General features: G+C 41.4%; 1 protein-coding gene across 1 annotated transcript in view; it reads right to left on the bottom strand.

Moving 5' to 3' along the window:
* KIF13B (kinesin family member 13B) overlaps positions 1-15,865 on the bottom strand; it is a 128,972-nt gene that overhangs the window by 25,391 nt on the left and 87,716 nt on the right. Inside the window, exons 23-33 of the mRNA XM_086460354.1 lie at positions 15,668-15,825; positions 14,286-14,418; positions 13,121-13,267; positions 10,611-10,640; positions 8,632-8,731; positions 8,167-8,293; positions 6,411-6,466; positions 4,973-5,097; positions 3,699-3,875; positions 1,783-1,875; positions 689-841 (exon numbers count right to left, since the gene is read on the bottom strand). Coding sequence (XP_086316480.1) covers positions 689-841; positions 1,783-1,875; positions 3,699-3,875; positions 4,973-5,097; positions 6,411-6,466; positions 8,167-8,293; positions 8,632-8,731; positions 10,611-10,640; positions 13,121-13,267; positions 14,286-14,418; positions 15,668-15,825 — 1,299 coding nt within the window. The remainder of the gene's footprint in view (positions 1-688; positions 842-1,782; positions 1,876-3,698; positions 3,876-4,972; positions 5,098-6,410; positions 6,467-8,166; positions 8,294-8,631; positions 8,732-10,610; positions 10,641-13,120; positions 13,268-14,285; positions 14,419-15,667; positions 15,826-15,865) is intronic.

The following is a 15,865-nucleotide window of genomic DNA, read 5'->3' as shown; positions in this document are numbered from 1 at the left end:
AGCTCCTTTTTTAATCCTTTAAACTAACTATATATGACAGGGAACTTGCTTTCAATAGTTAGAGTGCATCACACTTCACCATTAATTTCTAGTGGGCAGACACACACTCTAGCTTGTTTTGCATAACTTTCTCTTGTGCTTGCATAATTTATATCCAGAAGAACAACTTTCAATAAACATTTCTCTCTCCTGTACTTTTCCTGGCCAACAGATCAAGTGACAGTACTTCAGATTAATCGAATCAATGTCTTGTTTATTGACAGAACGGGTTTGGTTACTTCAAGGTAGAATATGGGTAAAATGACAAGAATTCTACTGGCAACTTCGGAAACTATTATTAAAGCCCAAGCTTCAGACAGCAAAAGCTAATGCCACATGACGATGTTTTCTGAACCATAATTAGCCATGTATGGCCTTAAAAACAAACCAAGGATCCCGTAATAGTGCCTTTAACATCAAGCTCCCAGTGCCACCCATCCATCCTGCAGGTAGCTGAGTGAGGACAGCTCTGTAGAGAGCGCTACATTTGCCGCTTTGGATGTTTGCCACACGCACACTTTGTGAGGCTGAGGGATGCACTGCAGTGGTGTTTTGGGGTTGTTGGGCAGTGTGTGTACTTATGGGAACGTTTGCACGGCCCTACCCTGCTCTCAGGAAGCAAATCCCTGCTACAGCCTTAAAAACGGACCTGGCGCAGACGATCCAACGTGAGGATGTTCTCCACAGCCAGCACACTCCGCAAGTACTTCTCAATATAGGCTTCTGAGTCAGCTGAAGCTGCATCTTCAACATTCGCTGCCATTCGGGCTAGTGCCTCCCGCTCTTCCGCTCCTTGAGCATCCTAGGAAGACAAAAAGAAATCACATCCTTTTAAAATAAAGTAAAAAATCTCCCAGATCAGTCCCGAAAAACATGCAGGACGGATTCAACATCGTTCTCCCTCAAGCTCAGGGGCAGGTTCAGACATCTCGTGGGAGATTTCTAAATGTAAGCCTTGTTACATTGGAGGAACTCGTGCCACGCAGACTGCATGGGTGCTCCTACTGCTGCCACTGACCTCTCAAGCCATACATAGTTATTGTTCTTTTGGTTTTTGGTTTTGAGTCTACAGTGAGACATTGCTATTAATTAGCAAAAGGGTTGCATTCAGGTATTTTGTAATTAAAAAGTGCTCAAACACATTCGAGGCGTTACCTATCCTGTGAGGAAAACAAAATTTCAAGTAAAAAAAAATAGAATATTGCTTGAGAATCATTTCAACGCAGCGTGCTAAATACAGCAGAACATAAAAGACAGAGTCAGGCAGCAATCAGACTTTTGGCTCTTCATGTGTTAATGTTTTTACAAGTGTTCTGATAGAGCATCTGTTTGGAAGGAAAGGATTAGCATCTAACTACGATGCTCAGGAATCAAGAGTTGCATAAAGGCATTACTTAGAAAAAGCCACTTTGTTATTTTTTACATATTCTCATGCTCCCTACTTTAGGCACTTCACCTACCCATCTTTACTCCCCCTTCCTCTGTCTCTTTAAAAATGTTTCTTCAAGGACCTGAGCAAATAGATGCTCACTCAACAAAATACATAGTGACACTGATAAGACATAGGTTGCTGCTAAGTCACAGCATGTAAAGGAATATGCTTATCTTTTATAAGAGCCATAATCTTTTATAAGAGCCATAGTTTATGCTTGCAGCAGCAAGAGCCAGCATGCTCAAAATAAGGGAAAAATCAGAAAGGTAGAGGCTCTTAGCTGATTTCAGATGCTCTGAGTTCTTATTCACCTCGGGAATATTTGAGACTATCTCAAAAGTGACACCACAGCCAGGAATGGAACTCCGGTGAGACATTCTTCGGAGGAAACTCTGTGCAAAACCCTGTGGGGAGGCAAAAAAAAAAACCCTCAAAAATATTTCTGGCTTTAAGAAAGACATGGTTTAACATATTTCAATGGAAGTAAATATAGTTTACAATGAAAGAAGTCCAAATCCAAAAGACTAGCCAATAAATATGTAAAAGTCGAGGATTTTAACTTGGAGATAAATCATTTGCTTGTATTTTAGATACAGAGAAAGGATTAACTTCATTGCAAGGTGACAGCTCAACCAGCACACAAAGCATTTGCTAGTTCTGGAGGGGGTTGTTTTTTGTCTTTTTTTGTTTGATAGACCCCTAGGTGACTTCTCTTGAATATTGACAAGTACAGACATTAAATTCTTGACCAAAGAGATCGTTATGAAGAATGATTTAAGGGGGCATGGTCATTGTTTATGCTGACTTGGCGCCTTGCAGGGTTAAGAACTGGACTGTTGAATTAATGCAGGGATGAGTCATTCAAAGATGCTGCTGAGACAAACACTCAGGAAAGGTTATCGACGAAGATTTTTAGAAACCTAGCAAGAACGCCAAAGATTCCGTGTCGAATTAAAGTAAAAAAAATCATTGACTAAATCCGTAGAAAACAGAATTGATGAAAACTTAACACAACTGTAATTATTGGCACGCTCAATTTACCTATTGAATACACTCTTCCATTTTATAGGACAAAAAAATTCACTGTTGCCTTTCTGAGAAAAAGCTTTTGCCTGATGGAAGCACCAAGAAGTGTAGCTGTTCTATTCCTAGCACTAAATCCAGTTTAGAATCGCCTACAGGGTTTCTGGGTGTGACCACACCTCTTCTGCTCTTGCTTCACACTTTAACTACAGATGTGCAGACAGAATAACAATTCAGGCTTTCTGCTTTGTCATTATCACTGCTAGGGGAAGCTGGATTCTGAGGCAACACCAAACAAACTCCTCCTCGCCATCTTTCGCAAGAATCAAGTATTTTTCAGGACATGATGCTGCAGACGGAATGACAACCTTCTGCTTTCCATTTATCAAACATTCTGCTCTCACCTAAACATTATCGCAAGAGCACAAGCCAACTGGAAAACATGAAGGACCAAGAGTGACTAACTTTGACAAATTACCAAGGGAACTTCTGCTCCATCTTTTGCTAGTTTATCTCTAAGTATCTGGATGCCTAAACAGAAAACGGTTAGCAGTAACGTGTGAACGTACTACGGGAAACACACAAGTTTCTTCTGATGCCCAGTTTTCGCAAAGCATGGAGCGAACAACTCCAGGCTCACGGAGCGAACAACTCCAGGCTCACGGAGCGAACAACTCCAGGCTCACGGAGCGAACAACTCCAGGCTCACGGAGCGAACAACTCCAGGCTCACGGAGCGAACAACTCCAGGCTCACGGAGCGAACAACTCCAGGCTCACGGAGCGAACAACTCCAGGCTCACGGAGCGAACAACTCCAGGCTCACGGAGCGAACAACTCCAGGCTCACGGAGCGAACAACTCCAGGCTCACGGAGCGAACTCCTACTTTTTTCCAGTGACTAGGGACAAAGCACTTAGTAGTTAATACAAGCAATACCGAATCTCTCGGAGGCCATTAAGCCTTTAAAAAAAAAGCTGCATTATCACCCACAACATAAAAGATACTACGAAAATTACTCGGCAGCTCAAAGTCTTGATGCACGCCATCGACACAGCGCTTCCCTTCAGGCAGAGATGAAGGGAGCTACAAAAAAAAAACCATCAGGGTGACAGCAGCAGCGGACTGCCCAGCTCACAGCCTTTCCCTCTCCAGGCAGTGACAAACACGGGGCAGGGGGAAGTGGGAAGGACGACTAAAGGCGTACCTGTCTGCCGTACACGTTCACACAAATGCGCTTGCGCAGCACCAACTGCATTTCCGCGGGGTGGCTGAGCTGGACAGTGGCTCTCACGATAAGGTACACTCTTTCATCTGCTGCTGTTCCTTTACTGAGCTGGATACAGTCGTGGACTGTGGAATCCCATGAGGCTTCTGCTTTCACCTGCAAAGGAAAAAAATGTATCCTCTAATAAGCATAATTAGGTGTATAATTAACTGCAATTAATTAAGCATAATTAACAAAAATACATAATACATAAATTTTGAGAGTCAGCTTCTCCATTTCACTCCCTATGAAGAAAAATCCCTGCACTTTAGAAGAGGCCATTTAAGAAATCAAGATTAGTTTGCCAAATGAAGACGTTGGGATTAAAAATGCCAACTTGCTCAAACTCTGGAACATTTCCTCTTGAAAAAGATATCTTTGAATACCCAGGATCATTGCAAATAAATTATGAAGTATGCAGAACTACAGGACCATTTGGCCTAATTTATTAAGATAAACCAGAGAGCAACAGAGATTGCAGTGAAAAATCTTCCATCACACCACATAAACTCTCCTATCTGTATGTGAGAAATAGCTTTACCTAAACATTCCTAGCAATACACCAAAAGCTGGAATTTCTCTTCTTGAATGTTAAAATATTACTGAAGATTTAAATGGTTTATCTACAAGTCATAACAAAACCAGGCTTTAAAACCAACACAGAACAAAAGTACCTATCAAAACCACCAGGAATAAAGCTCCTTTAAAAATACAAAATTAAGTACATTTCAGAGCAAGGAGCAGAATTTCAAGGTAAAAAAACAAATGAGATTCTAAACCTAATAGCAAAAATGATAAACCAACAATTGTGAAGTTGTAAAACTATGAGCTACGTGGCAAAATGAAGCAGAACGAATGTAACAGCGCAGAGGTAAATAAATACATTAACTCTGGCAACAGCTAAGATTGTTTGGCTTTTCAGCTGGAGGCTTCCATACTCTGATTTGCTGAGGGGATTTGTTTTGTTGTTTTTAACTCAGAATCTCAAGCTTTTGCAATGCTTGGATTTAGATGAAGGAAGACCCTTGCGTTTATTATTTTCCAAATCACAGTTAAATCCTAGAAAATATCCCTTGAAAGCACAAAGACAGTCACGTTTCAAGTGTTGTATCCTTTGTATGCCATCTTTGATGCATTATTTTCACATCAGAATATATGAAGAGAACAATTAAAAGACTCCTAAACGAAATACACTGGTCTGCACCTCTGCTTACCTCGCTATCATGATGCTTCACAATCTGCAATTCAAAGAATTCCTCCTCCTCTTCTGCGACAAGGGTAGCATCCCACCCACCCGCTTCGGGGTCATCAAGGTTATCTTGGGAGCTGAAGTCATCAGCTAGAAACAAAAGTGAATGCAGAGGGTGAGCAGACACAAAGCAATTTATCCTCTTCACAAACATCCGGCAAGCCATGAATTCACGTTTCCATCACTAACTCACTAACAGCTTGGCTCCTCACACTGAACCTACACAAGAAAAGCTCCCCACACTGTTCCCCTTCAAAAAGAATCCCATTTCCACACAGAAAGTGTGCATGGATTTGGGGACTCAGATTCAGGTGTGCCTTATAACAGCCTCTGCTGTGTGGGGATCTCCCCAGTCGGAAACATCCCCTCCTTGCCCACAGCTCTATTTTCAGCACGACTGCTCAATCACGCTAAGTACATTGCTCATTTGGCGTTAGTTGGGTGGTGTGGTGTTTTTTTAAAAAAATAAAGATAAGCTGCTGGTTGAACAAGTAAAAATACAGTACTTTTAGATCATGGTTAAACAAAGCCTTAATCTGATTTTTGAGAAGCAGCTCAACCTGTTCTGGGTCATGTCCCTCACCATGAATGAATCATTAACTAGCTCCTCGCTGAAGCCATTGATACATCAATGCGCTTTTGGAGGGGAACAAACCATAAATGTAAACAGCACTGAAGCAAAGACCTCCTCACCACAGGCAGAATGCCACCTCCCCACTCTCACCTGAGGCTTCTAATCCAGGTGTTAACCCTCTTTCAAACATCTTAACAAGGATTTGTTGAGCTGATAATTGGCTCCCTGGTCTACTCTGGCATTGACACTTTCTTGGCTACAATCTCCCATCTTTGGTAGAATTATCTGGCAAATACATTGCTCGAACTGGATCTTGTATTTGGATGTATTGGAACATACATTGTTTAAAGAAACACGTATGGTCACACTCTGTAAAACTAACTTGAGCTTATCCCACGTTTTTTTGATATGCAGACATTATGACCAGTGATTTCACATTTTCTTCTAAGTCATCAGTAAAGAAATTACAGGATTCAGATCAGTGTTATATCCTTGTGAGACCTCAGAAAGAATATTCCTAACAATAATTTTTTTCTTTACACTGCCTTTTGCCAGCCATTCCCTCAGGTGCACTCATTCTACTATTTCTATTCTACTTATTAAATACCTGCAAAACATGGGGATTATTAAAACCTATGTTACTTCCATATATAACGCTGTGCATTTTGAAGCATTAAACAATATGTTCCAGTGAAAAATGTGCATTCTCAAACTAATCTACCTGCCGTTCCAGGCACTTCTTCATTTTATTAGCTTGCCTAAATTCTACAGCGTCATTGGTTGTACAAAGTTTGTTTCAAAGTACTCTGTCATGTTAAGAACGACTTACCATTCAAGTCAAGGAAAATAACAGGAATGTGAGTTTCCATACCAGGCACAGGAGTCCTAAAACGTAAACCAGGGACAATGGTGGCATTTAAACTAATGCAGACTGACCCAGCACACGTACCTTATGATACAAGCCCACAGTACACTACACTCAGCACAACTGCAATTTCAAGCCAGACTATTGATAACCTTGGCAAACAGCTTTATTTTAATATATTGTTGCAGATTCCGAGAGACTCAACAAAATTGGTATTTCTTTTATACCAGCTCTCTCAGAAGTATTAGAGTCTTTGACCTCTGCTTTCAGAAACGTTTTCTCCCTCTCAAATGCTAATAGCCAAATTAAGTTTATTTCCTCTGACGCAAACATTTACTGAATGCAAACCTCTCTGCATTAGTGACGGCAGTGAAGACAGCAGAGCGAGGAGCAGAAAATCCAGATTTTAAACTCACATTGATGCTGCCACACTGCACAGTTACTGCTCTTTCTCACAAAACACACGTATTGAAGAGTCAAAGCTGCCACTGAAGGCATCTTTCATATCACGGAAAAAGGGGTAACCTAGGAAGCATTTTGGTTGTTTTTAAACAACGAGCCTGGAACAGGCTGCCCAGGGAGGCTGTGGAGTCTCCTTCTCTAGCGATATTCAAAACCCTCCTGGATGTGATCCTGTGTGACCAGCTCTAGGTGACCCTGCTTTGGCAGGGGGGTTGGACTAGATGTTCTCCGGACGTCCCTTCCAACCCCGACCAAATTGCGATTCTGTGAAATATTCCACGGCCCAGCATTTTCAAGCTACACAACATTAATCAGGTACTAAAAGTGTAACCCAAAGCACTAAAGACTCAAGACTCCTTGTTGCAATCTTAGCTGTAACCTCAGGACAAACTTGGACTTGATGAACTTTATGGTGAAGAAGAGCAGGCTGGAGTCTCGTGCAACATATAAGGCGCTTGAATCATACTAAACATTTCCTCTGGTGCAAGTGTGCTCAAACCAGATTCTTCCTCAAGTAAGTTTCCTGCAGCTCCTCTGTTTTCAAACCCAGTCAAACACTTTGATGCGAAAGTTGATGTGTTTCCAACAAGCATTTGCCATTTTCATGGTTCAGAAGTACCAGCTTTAACAAACTTCAGCTTGAAACTCCACAACAGTCAATTCCATCAATAAATACTGTTAGAGGTTTGCCTAGGAAAAAAATTTCAGTCGAAAGCAACTGAAAACAAGAGGTTTGAAGCAAAACAACCTTCCTTCCTTATCTGCAGCTGTTAGTCACAGCTGCCACAGTGCAGCAATCTCAGCCTAGTGTAGTTTACTATTTTTAATGTTTAGAAAATCACACAGAACACTTGCTGACTAAACAGACTTTGCGCTCAAACCAGGAGTGCAACAAAATGCTCCCGTAGATGCAGTTATATTATGGCAGAACAGCCTTTTAAGTGAATGAACCAGGTAATTAACATATTAGCTAATTTTTTTAAATGGCAAGTGCAGTGGTAATAAATATTGATTCAGTTTTTTCAGAAGGCCATAATTACACACTGATCAATAACAGTATCGTTTACTAAATAGCATTTTTGGATTTCAGATACATAGCCTAATAAAATAACTTAAGAGGCCTAATTTTAACAACTTTGCTCATGCAGTGCACAGAGGCCAGATTAAGGAAAGCAAGAAAATGGCAACAATCCAAGTCAGGAACAGGCCATGCATCAGTTTTACATTCGTTCTTGCATATGGCAATGTACGTTCATACCACTCCGCTGGAGCTCCAGGGATCCCACTGCCAGCAGAAGGAACCATTACAGCGTTCCTTTCTTCAGTGAGGGTGAGCCTCATCTCCAAAAGCTGCGCCTCCCGATCTGCATCATCTTCTGTTTTATCTGGCGAAGCAGGATGTCAGTCAGGACAACCGAGAGCATTTCTTACTCAGTGCCTTTATCACGTGTTGATGATCTTATACCATCCGTGACAGAATAAACCCCACTCTGCTCAGAAATTCAGCACACAAAGAAGAAACGCACAGTATACAAGCACAACGAACCATTTTACCTAGGCTTCTCTAACTTCAGGTTCACTGAAAGAAAATTACTGCTGAGTTCAGAGATTCAGCTCTCTGTTAACTTCTTTTCTGAATTTTACAATATATTAAGATAAAAAGTGTGTGCGCACGTCTCTCTCAACCTATCACTATCGTTACCTTTAATAGTACTTTGCTTACCAGACTTCCCAACGAGTTTTTGCAATTGCTGATCAAGATACTCCTGACGCTTTGTCAAGGCACACAGCCACTTCCGACGGAGCCTCTCCAAATCCCTATCCTGTAAAGAGGAAAGCAGGCACGGTAAATATTGACCCAGGAAAGCCAAGGTTTCCTCTTTGTGGCTCAGACATTTCCTCAACCCGTCTGCTCATCCTGTACCCAAGAAGCAGAATTCTCCAATGAATCACTTTGCTCTCCTCTGTTTCCTTTCGCACAGCTTAAACAGAAACACAGAATAGCGGAGGTTGGGAGGGACTTTTGGAGATTGCCTAGTCCAGCCCTGCTCTGTGCCCAGAGCAGGGTCAACCACCGCAGCTTGCTGAGGGCTATGTCCGGTAGGAATTTGAGTATCTCCAAGGATGGAAACTGCACAATCTCTCCAGGCAACCTGTTCCACTGTTTGATCACCACCATGGTACCAAAAAAAAAAAAAAATTAAAAAAGTTTCTTATGTGAAGTGGAGACTCATTGCCTCTTGTCCATTCCCTGGATACCACTGAGAAGAGCCTGGCTCTGTCTTCTTTACCCCCTTCCTATTTACACACATTAAGGAGATCCTACCCAAGGCTTTTCTTGTTTTCCCTGAGGCTAAACAATCCCAGTTCTCTTAAACATTCTTCACAGGTCCAATTCCTTAACTTTCCACACCTTATTTGAAGTATTTTTGCTTGCTGTCCTGAGGCATCCCTTTTTCTAGCTGTTATTCTGTACCACCCAGCTGAACAAACTTCATTGTATACATTTTCTTTGCCCCCAAACTAGTCTAAAACTCACTAACCACTACCTTGTGGCAAAGCTGGAAACCCCAGTCCTTACCCATGACTCACCATTCACACTCAGTGTTTAGCAGCCTCATATTAGGAATCCGTCCCTGCCCCGCATCACGCCACTGTCCCTAGTTACGGCATTTGCAACTGAGCCTTTTAAAAAAATTTTCTCCTAAGTTCTCATGTCCTTCAAAAAAACCCACCTCAGTCTCCTTAAGAACATTCAGTTCATTTGTCTCTGGTGTAGAAATGCTCAGAAATGATGAATGGTGCTCTACATGCAGCATGTTGGGTGCCACAAAGAAGAGCTATCAGCTCTGCAATGCCTTCAGGCAAACCTCTTTCATGGCAACAGCAGTTCAGATTCATTCCGCATCGAACTATAACAAATACTTTGTCAAGAAAAATGGGTGGATGCAAGACTATAAACTACAGGTGTATTACTCACCCGCAGACCCCTATGAGTACGCCGGAATCTGTCAGAGAGCATTAGACCTAAATGTCTGGTTGCTCGCATTATACAAAGTTGAGATCTATAATGATGGTGATGTGCTTTTTGTTAAGGTTATTCACAAAAAGATGAAAAATCTCTCACAGATATTGTACCTCATCAGCTCCCTTTCAGGCTCGTGTTACTGTGACACTATATACAAAAAAAAATAGCGTCCTGATTTCAGCGGGTTTTATCACTGCTGCCTCAGGGCTCCAGGAACAGTCCCCCTTGCTTACCCAAGGGTTGATTACTACAGAGTATACTCCAGCCCTGATACACAGAGCACATCCATAACAGTAAAAAGCACCAAGCGTTCTGACTGCATCTTTCAACACTGCCATGCCTATTCTTGTTCTTAATGAGGACAATCTCAATCTAACCACAGTTTGTCAAGGAGGAAGAGTCCTTCCTTCAAAACACCAAAACCAAAAACCAACTGGATCTTGTTTTGGAAGAACATATTAAGGCATCTTGGTCTTTTCCTTTCACCTCTCTAATCTACCATATGGCTTTGTAGCATAACAATCTATGCAATTCTTAAGCTTTCAGTCTCTTCAGAAGACAGGCTGTCTGCATATCTCAACCAGTACAGCAAAGATAAAACGCTGATCCTCCTCTAATATGTTTTAATCTGAAAATATCTGAGTTTGCAAAAAGAGACAATTCAAAATTTTTACCTGGTAACTGTCCATTTCGTCCTCTTCTTCCTAGGCCAAAACATGCAAAACCAAGTCATTAAATTTTTTTAATAGCAGGAAACACATCGAATGCAAAAGGTGTAACTATCTTAAGCAATATTAGCAGTCTTACACAAAAGCCTGAGCTTAGCAATTGTATGATCACAGAATTAAAACACATTGACATCCCCAAGATTTGCTGCTGTCAGCTCAACCGAACACAAACTAGAGCAATCCAACAATTATAATGGAAAAATTTTAAGGAAATACAGCTATTAGAAGTCTTCATAATCTGAAGTAGGTGGAATACTTAAATTGCCCTAAAAAAGAAATAGGAGTTATAGCCAAACAACTTGAAACCTGCTGATCCTGGACAGCAAAGAAAAATGTGCAGGTTTACTGTAAGAGTTAAGTTTGTACAGCAAGCACTCAAAAATCCAAGTCTGGCATAAAGGATTCCAGGTAAGCTTGCTGTAGCATTTAGAGGAGAAAAATTGTAAACGTCTAAGGCAGTTGCTAGGGGTTAGAATAACTCTGTCTGCCACACCAGGAGTTGCAACGTAGCCCTTCAACGTTTTGATTTCTGATGGGAGACACCACCTTTCATTCTTGACACTCTTCACAAGCAGAGCCACTTGCAACCAGCGTAACCACGACTGCCACTCCCGCACAGTGAATGGAATAGCAATGAGGACTCCAATCCTCACTGAGTTATTACTTATCTATTTAAGTAATAACAAGCCACTGGGGTCTACTTTTGTATCTTAATAATGAAAGCAAAAAACTTACCGAAGCTAAAATTAAAACGCCATCTAGAAGAGGCATTTTCTTAGTTCAAGGTCTTTAGAAAAATCTTTCACATTCCACAGATACCGATTTACTTGAGATAGAGAAATGCTAATAAAGGGACTAAAAATCCAGGAGCTCAAGTCAGAAGGCTATTGTAAGCACCACGACTAATAAAACACGGTTTTCAATAGCCCTTTCCCATGTGGGTTATCAGTGTCAGACACAACTCACTAGTCTCTCTCTCTCTCAAGGGGAGCTTAAGTCTTTCTTCCTGAAAGAACGTACTATGTTGTGGATTGCCAGCTCTGTTGGATACGGTTGAAACTGGTCAACAGATGAGAAACTCGCTGGGGAAGAAACAGGGCAAGACCGACAGGAGGCTCACCTGGGACTTGTCCCCTTACAAAACCGGCTAAAAGGGGCATGTGTGTGTTGTGGGTGTGCAACAGCTTTCATGGAAAATCTGCAAGAATCATTCTGCCTCAGGAGAGAAGAATCTCTTAAGAAACTTGCTCCGTTCAGGAGCAGGAGAGAAACAGCAGTTTACTTGCTGTATAGGACATGGGTATTGGGGACTGCTGTGACAGAAGGGCAGCTAGAAAGCCTGCAGAGTCGTCAGCAGAAGCATAACGGGGAATAAAAGCAATAATCTGCCTAGGACGTTGCTGAAAAGTGAGATCTCTGCAAAGGTGGAAAAAATTCCCATTTTCGTGCTCCTGACACACGAGGGGCAAGGGATTGCTGAGGTTAGGAGACAACAAAAATCCCAACTACTTCAGACCCCACAAAGGGATAAACAATACTGCTCAAGCACAAAAGGGGAGCAGACATGCATTGAATCATACTCTGTCAACAGGGTAAACATTATGGAAAGCTGGGAGACATCCCAAAAAACTACTTGACATTTAGTTGGCTTTGTCTCAAGCAGGGCAGCTAATCAAGCAAGTCAAGAGACTGGCTTGTTCTGCTGCACCACATTTTGGCTTGCTAACTCAGAAGAGCGACTAAATTTTAATTTAGCTGTTGGGGGAAAAAGTCAAACTGCACTAGAAACTGATGGAAGTGTCTCAGACAGCCCTTAAAAACCAGATCAATAGTACTTGCAGATCAGAGCTTCCAAGGTTCTCAAACAACTGGCCAACATATATTACGGGCCAACAATTGGCTCATAGAACTCCAACATCTGTAACTCAACAGTATTTGAAGATATGTTCCACTGATTCATTTTAACTTGAATACTTGCTTAAAACTGCTGCCTTATGTAATATTTGAAGTAAAATCTACTGGACAGACTCCTAATGAATTTTAGAAATTTGGCATTTTCTTTTCTTCTTTGAACGGTGTGTTAAGGCTGTGCTGCTTTTAAGGATAGGAAAAAAATACCCCAAAACCAGAAGAGACACAGAAGGTAGTCTTACAAATACTATTTTTGCCATGGAAAATGATTTTTGATTAAAAGAAAGATCTTCCACAACACTTTGAGACACAGAGGTTTAGACTGAAGCTACCCTGGATAATCCCTAAAACCACCGCCAAAGCAATTCTGACCGTTCTTCTTGCTTTATACATTTAAAAAACAGGTTCAAAAAATATCCCCCAAACCAAACTAAAACTTGGAATGAATGGAGTTGCCTCCAACTGCAACAAACGTAGGACATCACTTTATGCTTTTACAGGTCTTGGAAACAGCCGTAGCTGACAAGGAACATTCAGACTCTTACCGGATAATTTTCGGGCACTTTTTGCGACTTGACATGTTTTATTTGGACACAGCCAACGCCAACAGATAACACTGATTCCTCCATGAGGGGCAAGGTCCCAGATTCCTGTACAGATCTCACTTCAACCTGAATTCGTCGAGATTGCCCCTGCCCAAAAGAACAGTTTGAAATGCTTGGGAAAAAAAAAAAAAAAGAATATAAAACGCTGAAAGCTTAATGACAGAGAGACCTCTACTGGCAGTCATTTGCAAGCAACGTTATATTTTTATTTTGTGAAGAACAAAGTGGTGAGTACTGCAACCTCAATAACCCAGGGTTCAAGAGATATCCCTCCTGTTGCAAGGATTTATGTATTTACAGGAAAAAAAAAAAAGTTCAGCATTCAGCAGCTCCCCAGTTTACTTTTCTGGAGGGGTTTCAAAACATACACTTACAGGATTTTATTTTTAGTACTCCTGAAGGCGGAAAATAGGATCTCTTCCCCATCCACAAAACAGGAGAGAAAATAGTTGAATTTGGTGAGCTACTGGAATGTTCGTGAACTTTTCCTGACTCTGGTCTCCTTGACTGAAAATTCTTACCCACTGATGCTATCAGTGCAGCAAAGTAATTGCTCTTTAGTAAAACCCGTAGGTGAAAAAATAATAGTAATAATAATAAAAAAATCAAAGGAGTTGGGGAGTTCAGAAGTGCAGCCTGTATCTAACTTTTAGTAATTCCTACTGTTCTCTGGGCAATAGCTTATCACTGAAAAACGTTAACCACTCAGTTAAGCATTAACAATTTAATGCATGTAGAATTCAAAGAACAAAGGAGTGGTTGGCCAGAAGGATCAAATAAAGGGGTACTCTGGACCTCTTTAAAAAAGAATTAAGTTCAGTCAAGACTGATGTCCTCTCTGCCAGGCGCTACCAGAGAACAGGGAACAGACCGCAGCACAAAGATCCCAGGTAAGCCTTTGATCACCTTCACAGCTGAGCTTACGCACACCAGCAGGTTCACAAACCACAGAGGGACTCCAATTTCTTCCACCCCATGTTGGTTTTACGCAAGACCATATTTTGTGTCGGTTCCTTGGACACCAACCCTTTACCATACAAAAGAGAAGCTTCTTAGCTTTCCACAGGCTCTTTCCACAGCTGAAATGCTGTACGTGCCACCTTACCTGCCTGAGCTGGAAGATGCCTCCTGTGCATACGTCCTTGGCAGGAGTCACCTCCACTGGGCAGTACTCCCCGTTTTCATTCAGCTCCAGAATTTGAACCCAGAGTTCTACTTTGCGGGTTACTTCACTCCACCTGCAAAACACGTCAAATACTGTTTCTTTTCTTTTTTCCTCCCAAAGAAAGAAAAAACCCAAAGCATCAGCTCAGACGGCAGAGTGAAGCAGCAAAGACACAGGTCAATAGTTTGAGTTATAGGGTTACCGGTTTTGCATCGCTTATAAATTTTATTGACAACTATTTTAGTCAAACATCAGAAATAAGCCTTTTTACACTCCGACACAAACCCCAATCCCACTACGATCTAACATTTAAGCTCTGGTCTCAACTACTGCCACAGAACCCCACAGCTGTCAGTGCAATCGAGCTTCACACAGAAGACAGCAGAACAAAATGCGACACTATCTCATGCGCTTCCAAGATCCAGGGCACCTTCCTGAACTCCATCGTACTTCTGCCTTCTCTCCAACTCTTCCAAGAGCTTAGGTAAGAAACTTGTAGCACTTCAAAATTAAAAAGGAACGAGGTGCTTACTACTCAGCTGCCAAATAACTCACTATTTTACAGCAACCTTTTCCCATCTCCTCTTTGCTGTATTTTCCTGACTTTTCTTTTAAACTTCCCTATATACAGCTTAATACTCAACATGCTCAACACAAGCTTGGGCCAGAAGTAAAAAAAGAGAAATATCTGCCAATAAATTAAGCTGCAGAGCAGCCTTCTAATTGGAGAGGCAGAACAACCCACATTTAAGAAAATGCTGCTAAGCTTACTTTGGGGACCACAAATGTCTGCCAGCAAAAAAGCAACGCCCTTCAGTCTGAATTACCATACTGGTGCATATTTACTCCAGCTGAAGTAATTAGTAATACGGCTCTTCCAATGGAAGCACTACGGTGGTGACGTTTCATGGCCAAGAATGAATTGGGAGTCAGATCTTGAATAAATATATCAGCATACAGTCAGAACATCTTGCTGGTTTAGACTCGATAGCTCTTTCTGACGCTGACTAGCGTAACAATATCAAGGAAAATAATCAGCTTGCTCTTCTGTAAAACACTGCTTAGGCACTTGAGTTTGCCTAAATTACAGGGACTTCAAGTTTTACCACTTTTAATTTGAAACAGAGATGGGCATTTCTCCTCTTTCACTTTTTTAAAGCCTGCTGACACATCACAGGTGTTTTTCCAATACACAGAGTCTATTTGTAAGACTCTAATAGATACAGTCTCAAACACATGTTGACTTCAAATCTGCTTCAAAACTGGGCACCTCAGACAGTTATTTCCAAAATTCTCAATAAGGATCTATTTTCCATATTTACCTGTCACGAAGGCTGCGTGTTTTGGCTTGAATTATTCCCAAATCCCACAGGGCTGGGTTTTTGCGGTCACCACTTTGCTTGTGCCCATATACTTCAATCGCCAAAGCGCCATCATAAAGATGTTCCATGAAGTCTTCGGAAATATTTACAGAAACTTCCTGTATGTAAGCGACAAATCAGTTGATGACTGCGACTACA

Source organism: Leptosomus discolor, chromosome 2 (genome assembly GCF_034619465.1).
Source record: "Leptosomus discolor isolate bLepDis1 chromosome 2, bLepDis1.hap2, whole genome shotgun sequence".
Lineage (NCBI taxonomy): Eukaryota > Metazoa > Chordata > Aves > Leptosomiformes > Leptosomidae > Leptosomus > Leptosomus discolor.
This window is presented reverse-complemented; position numbering and strand designations above follow the sequence as displayed.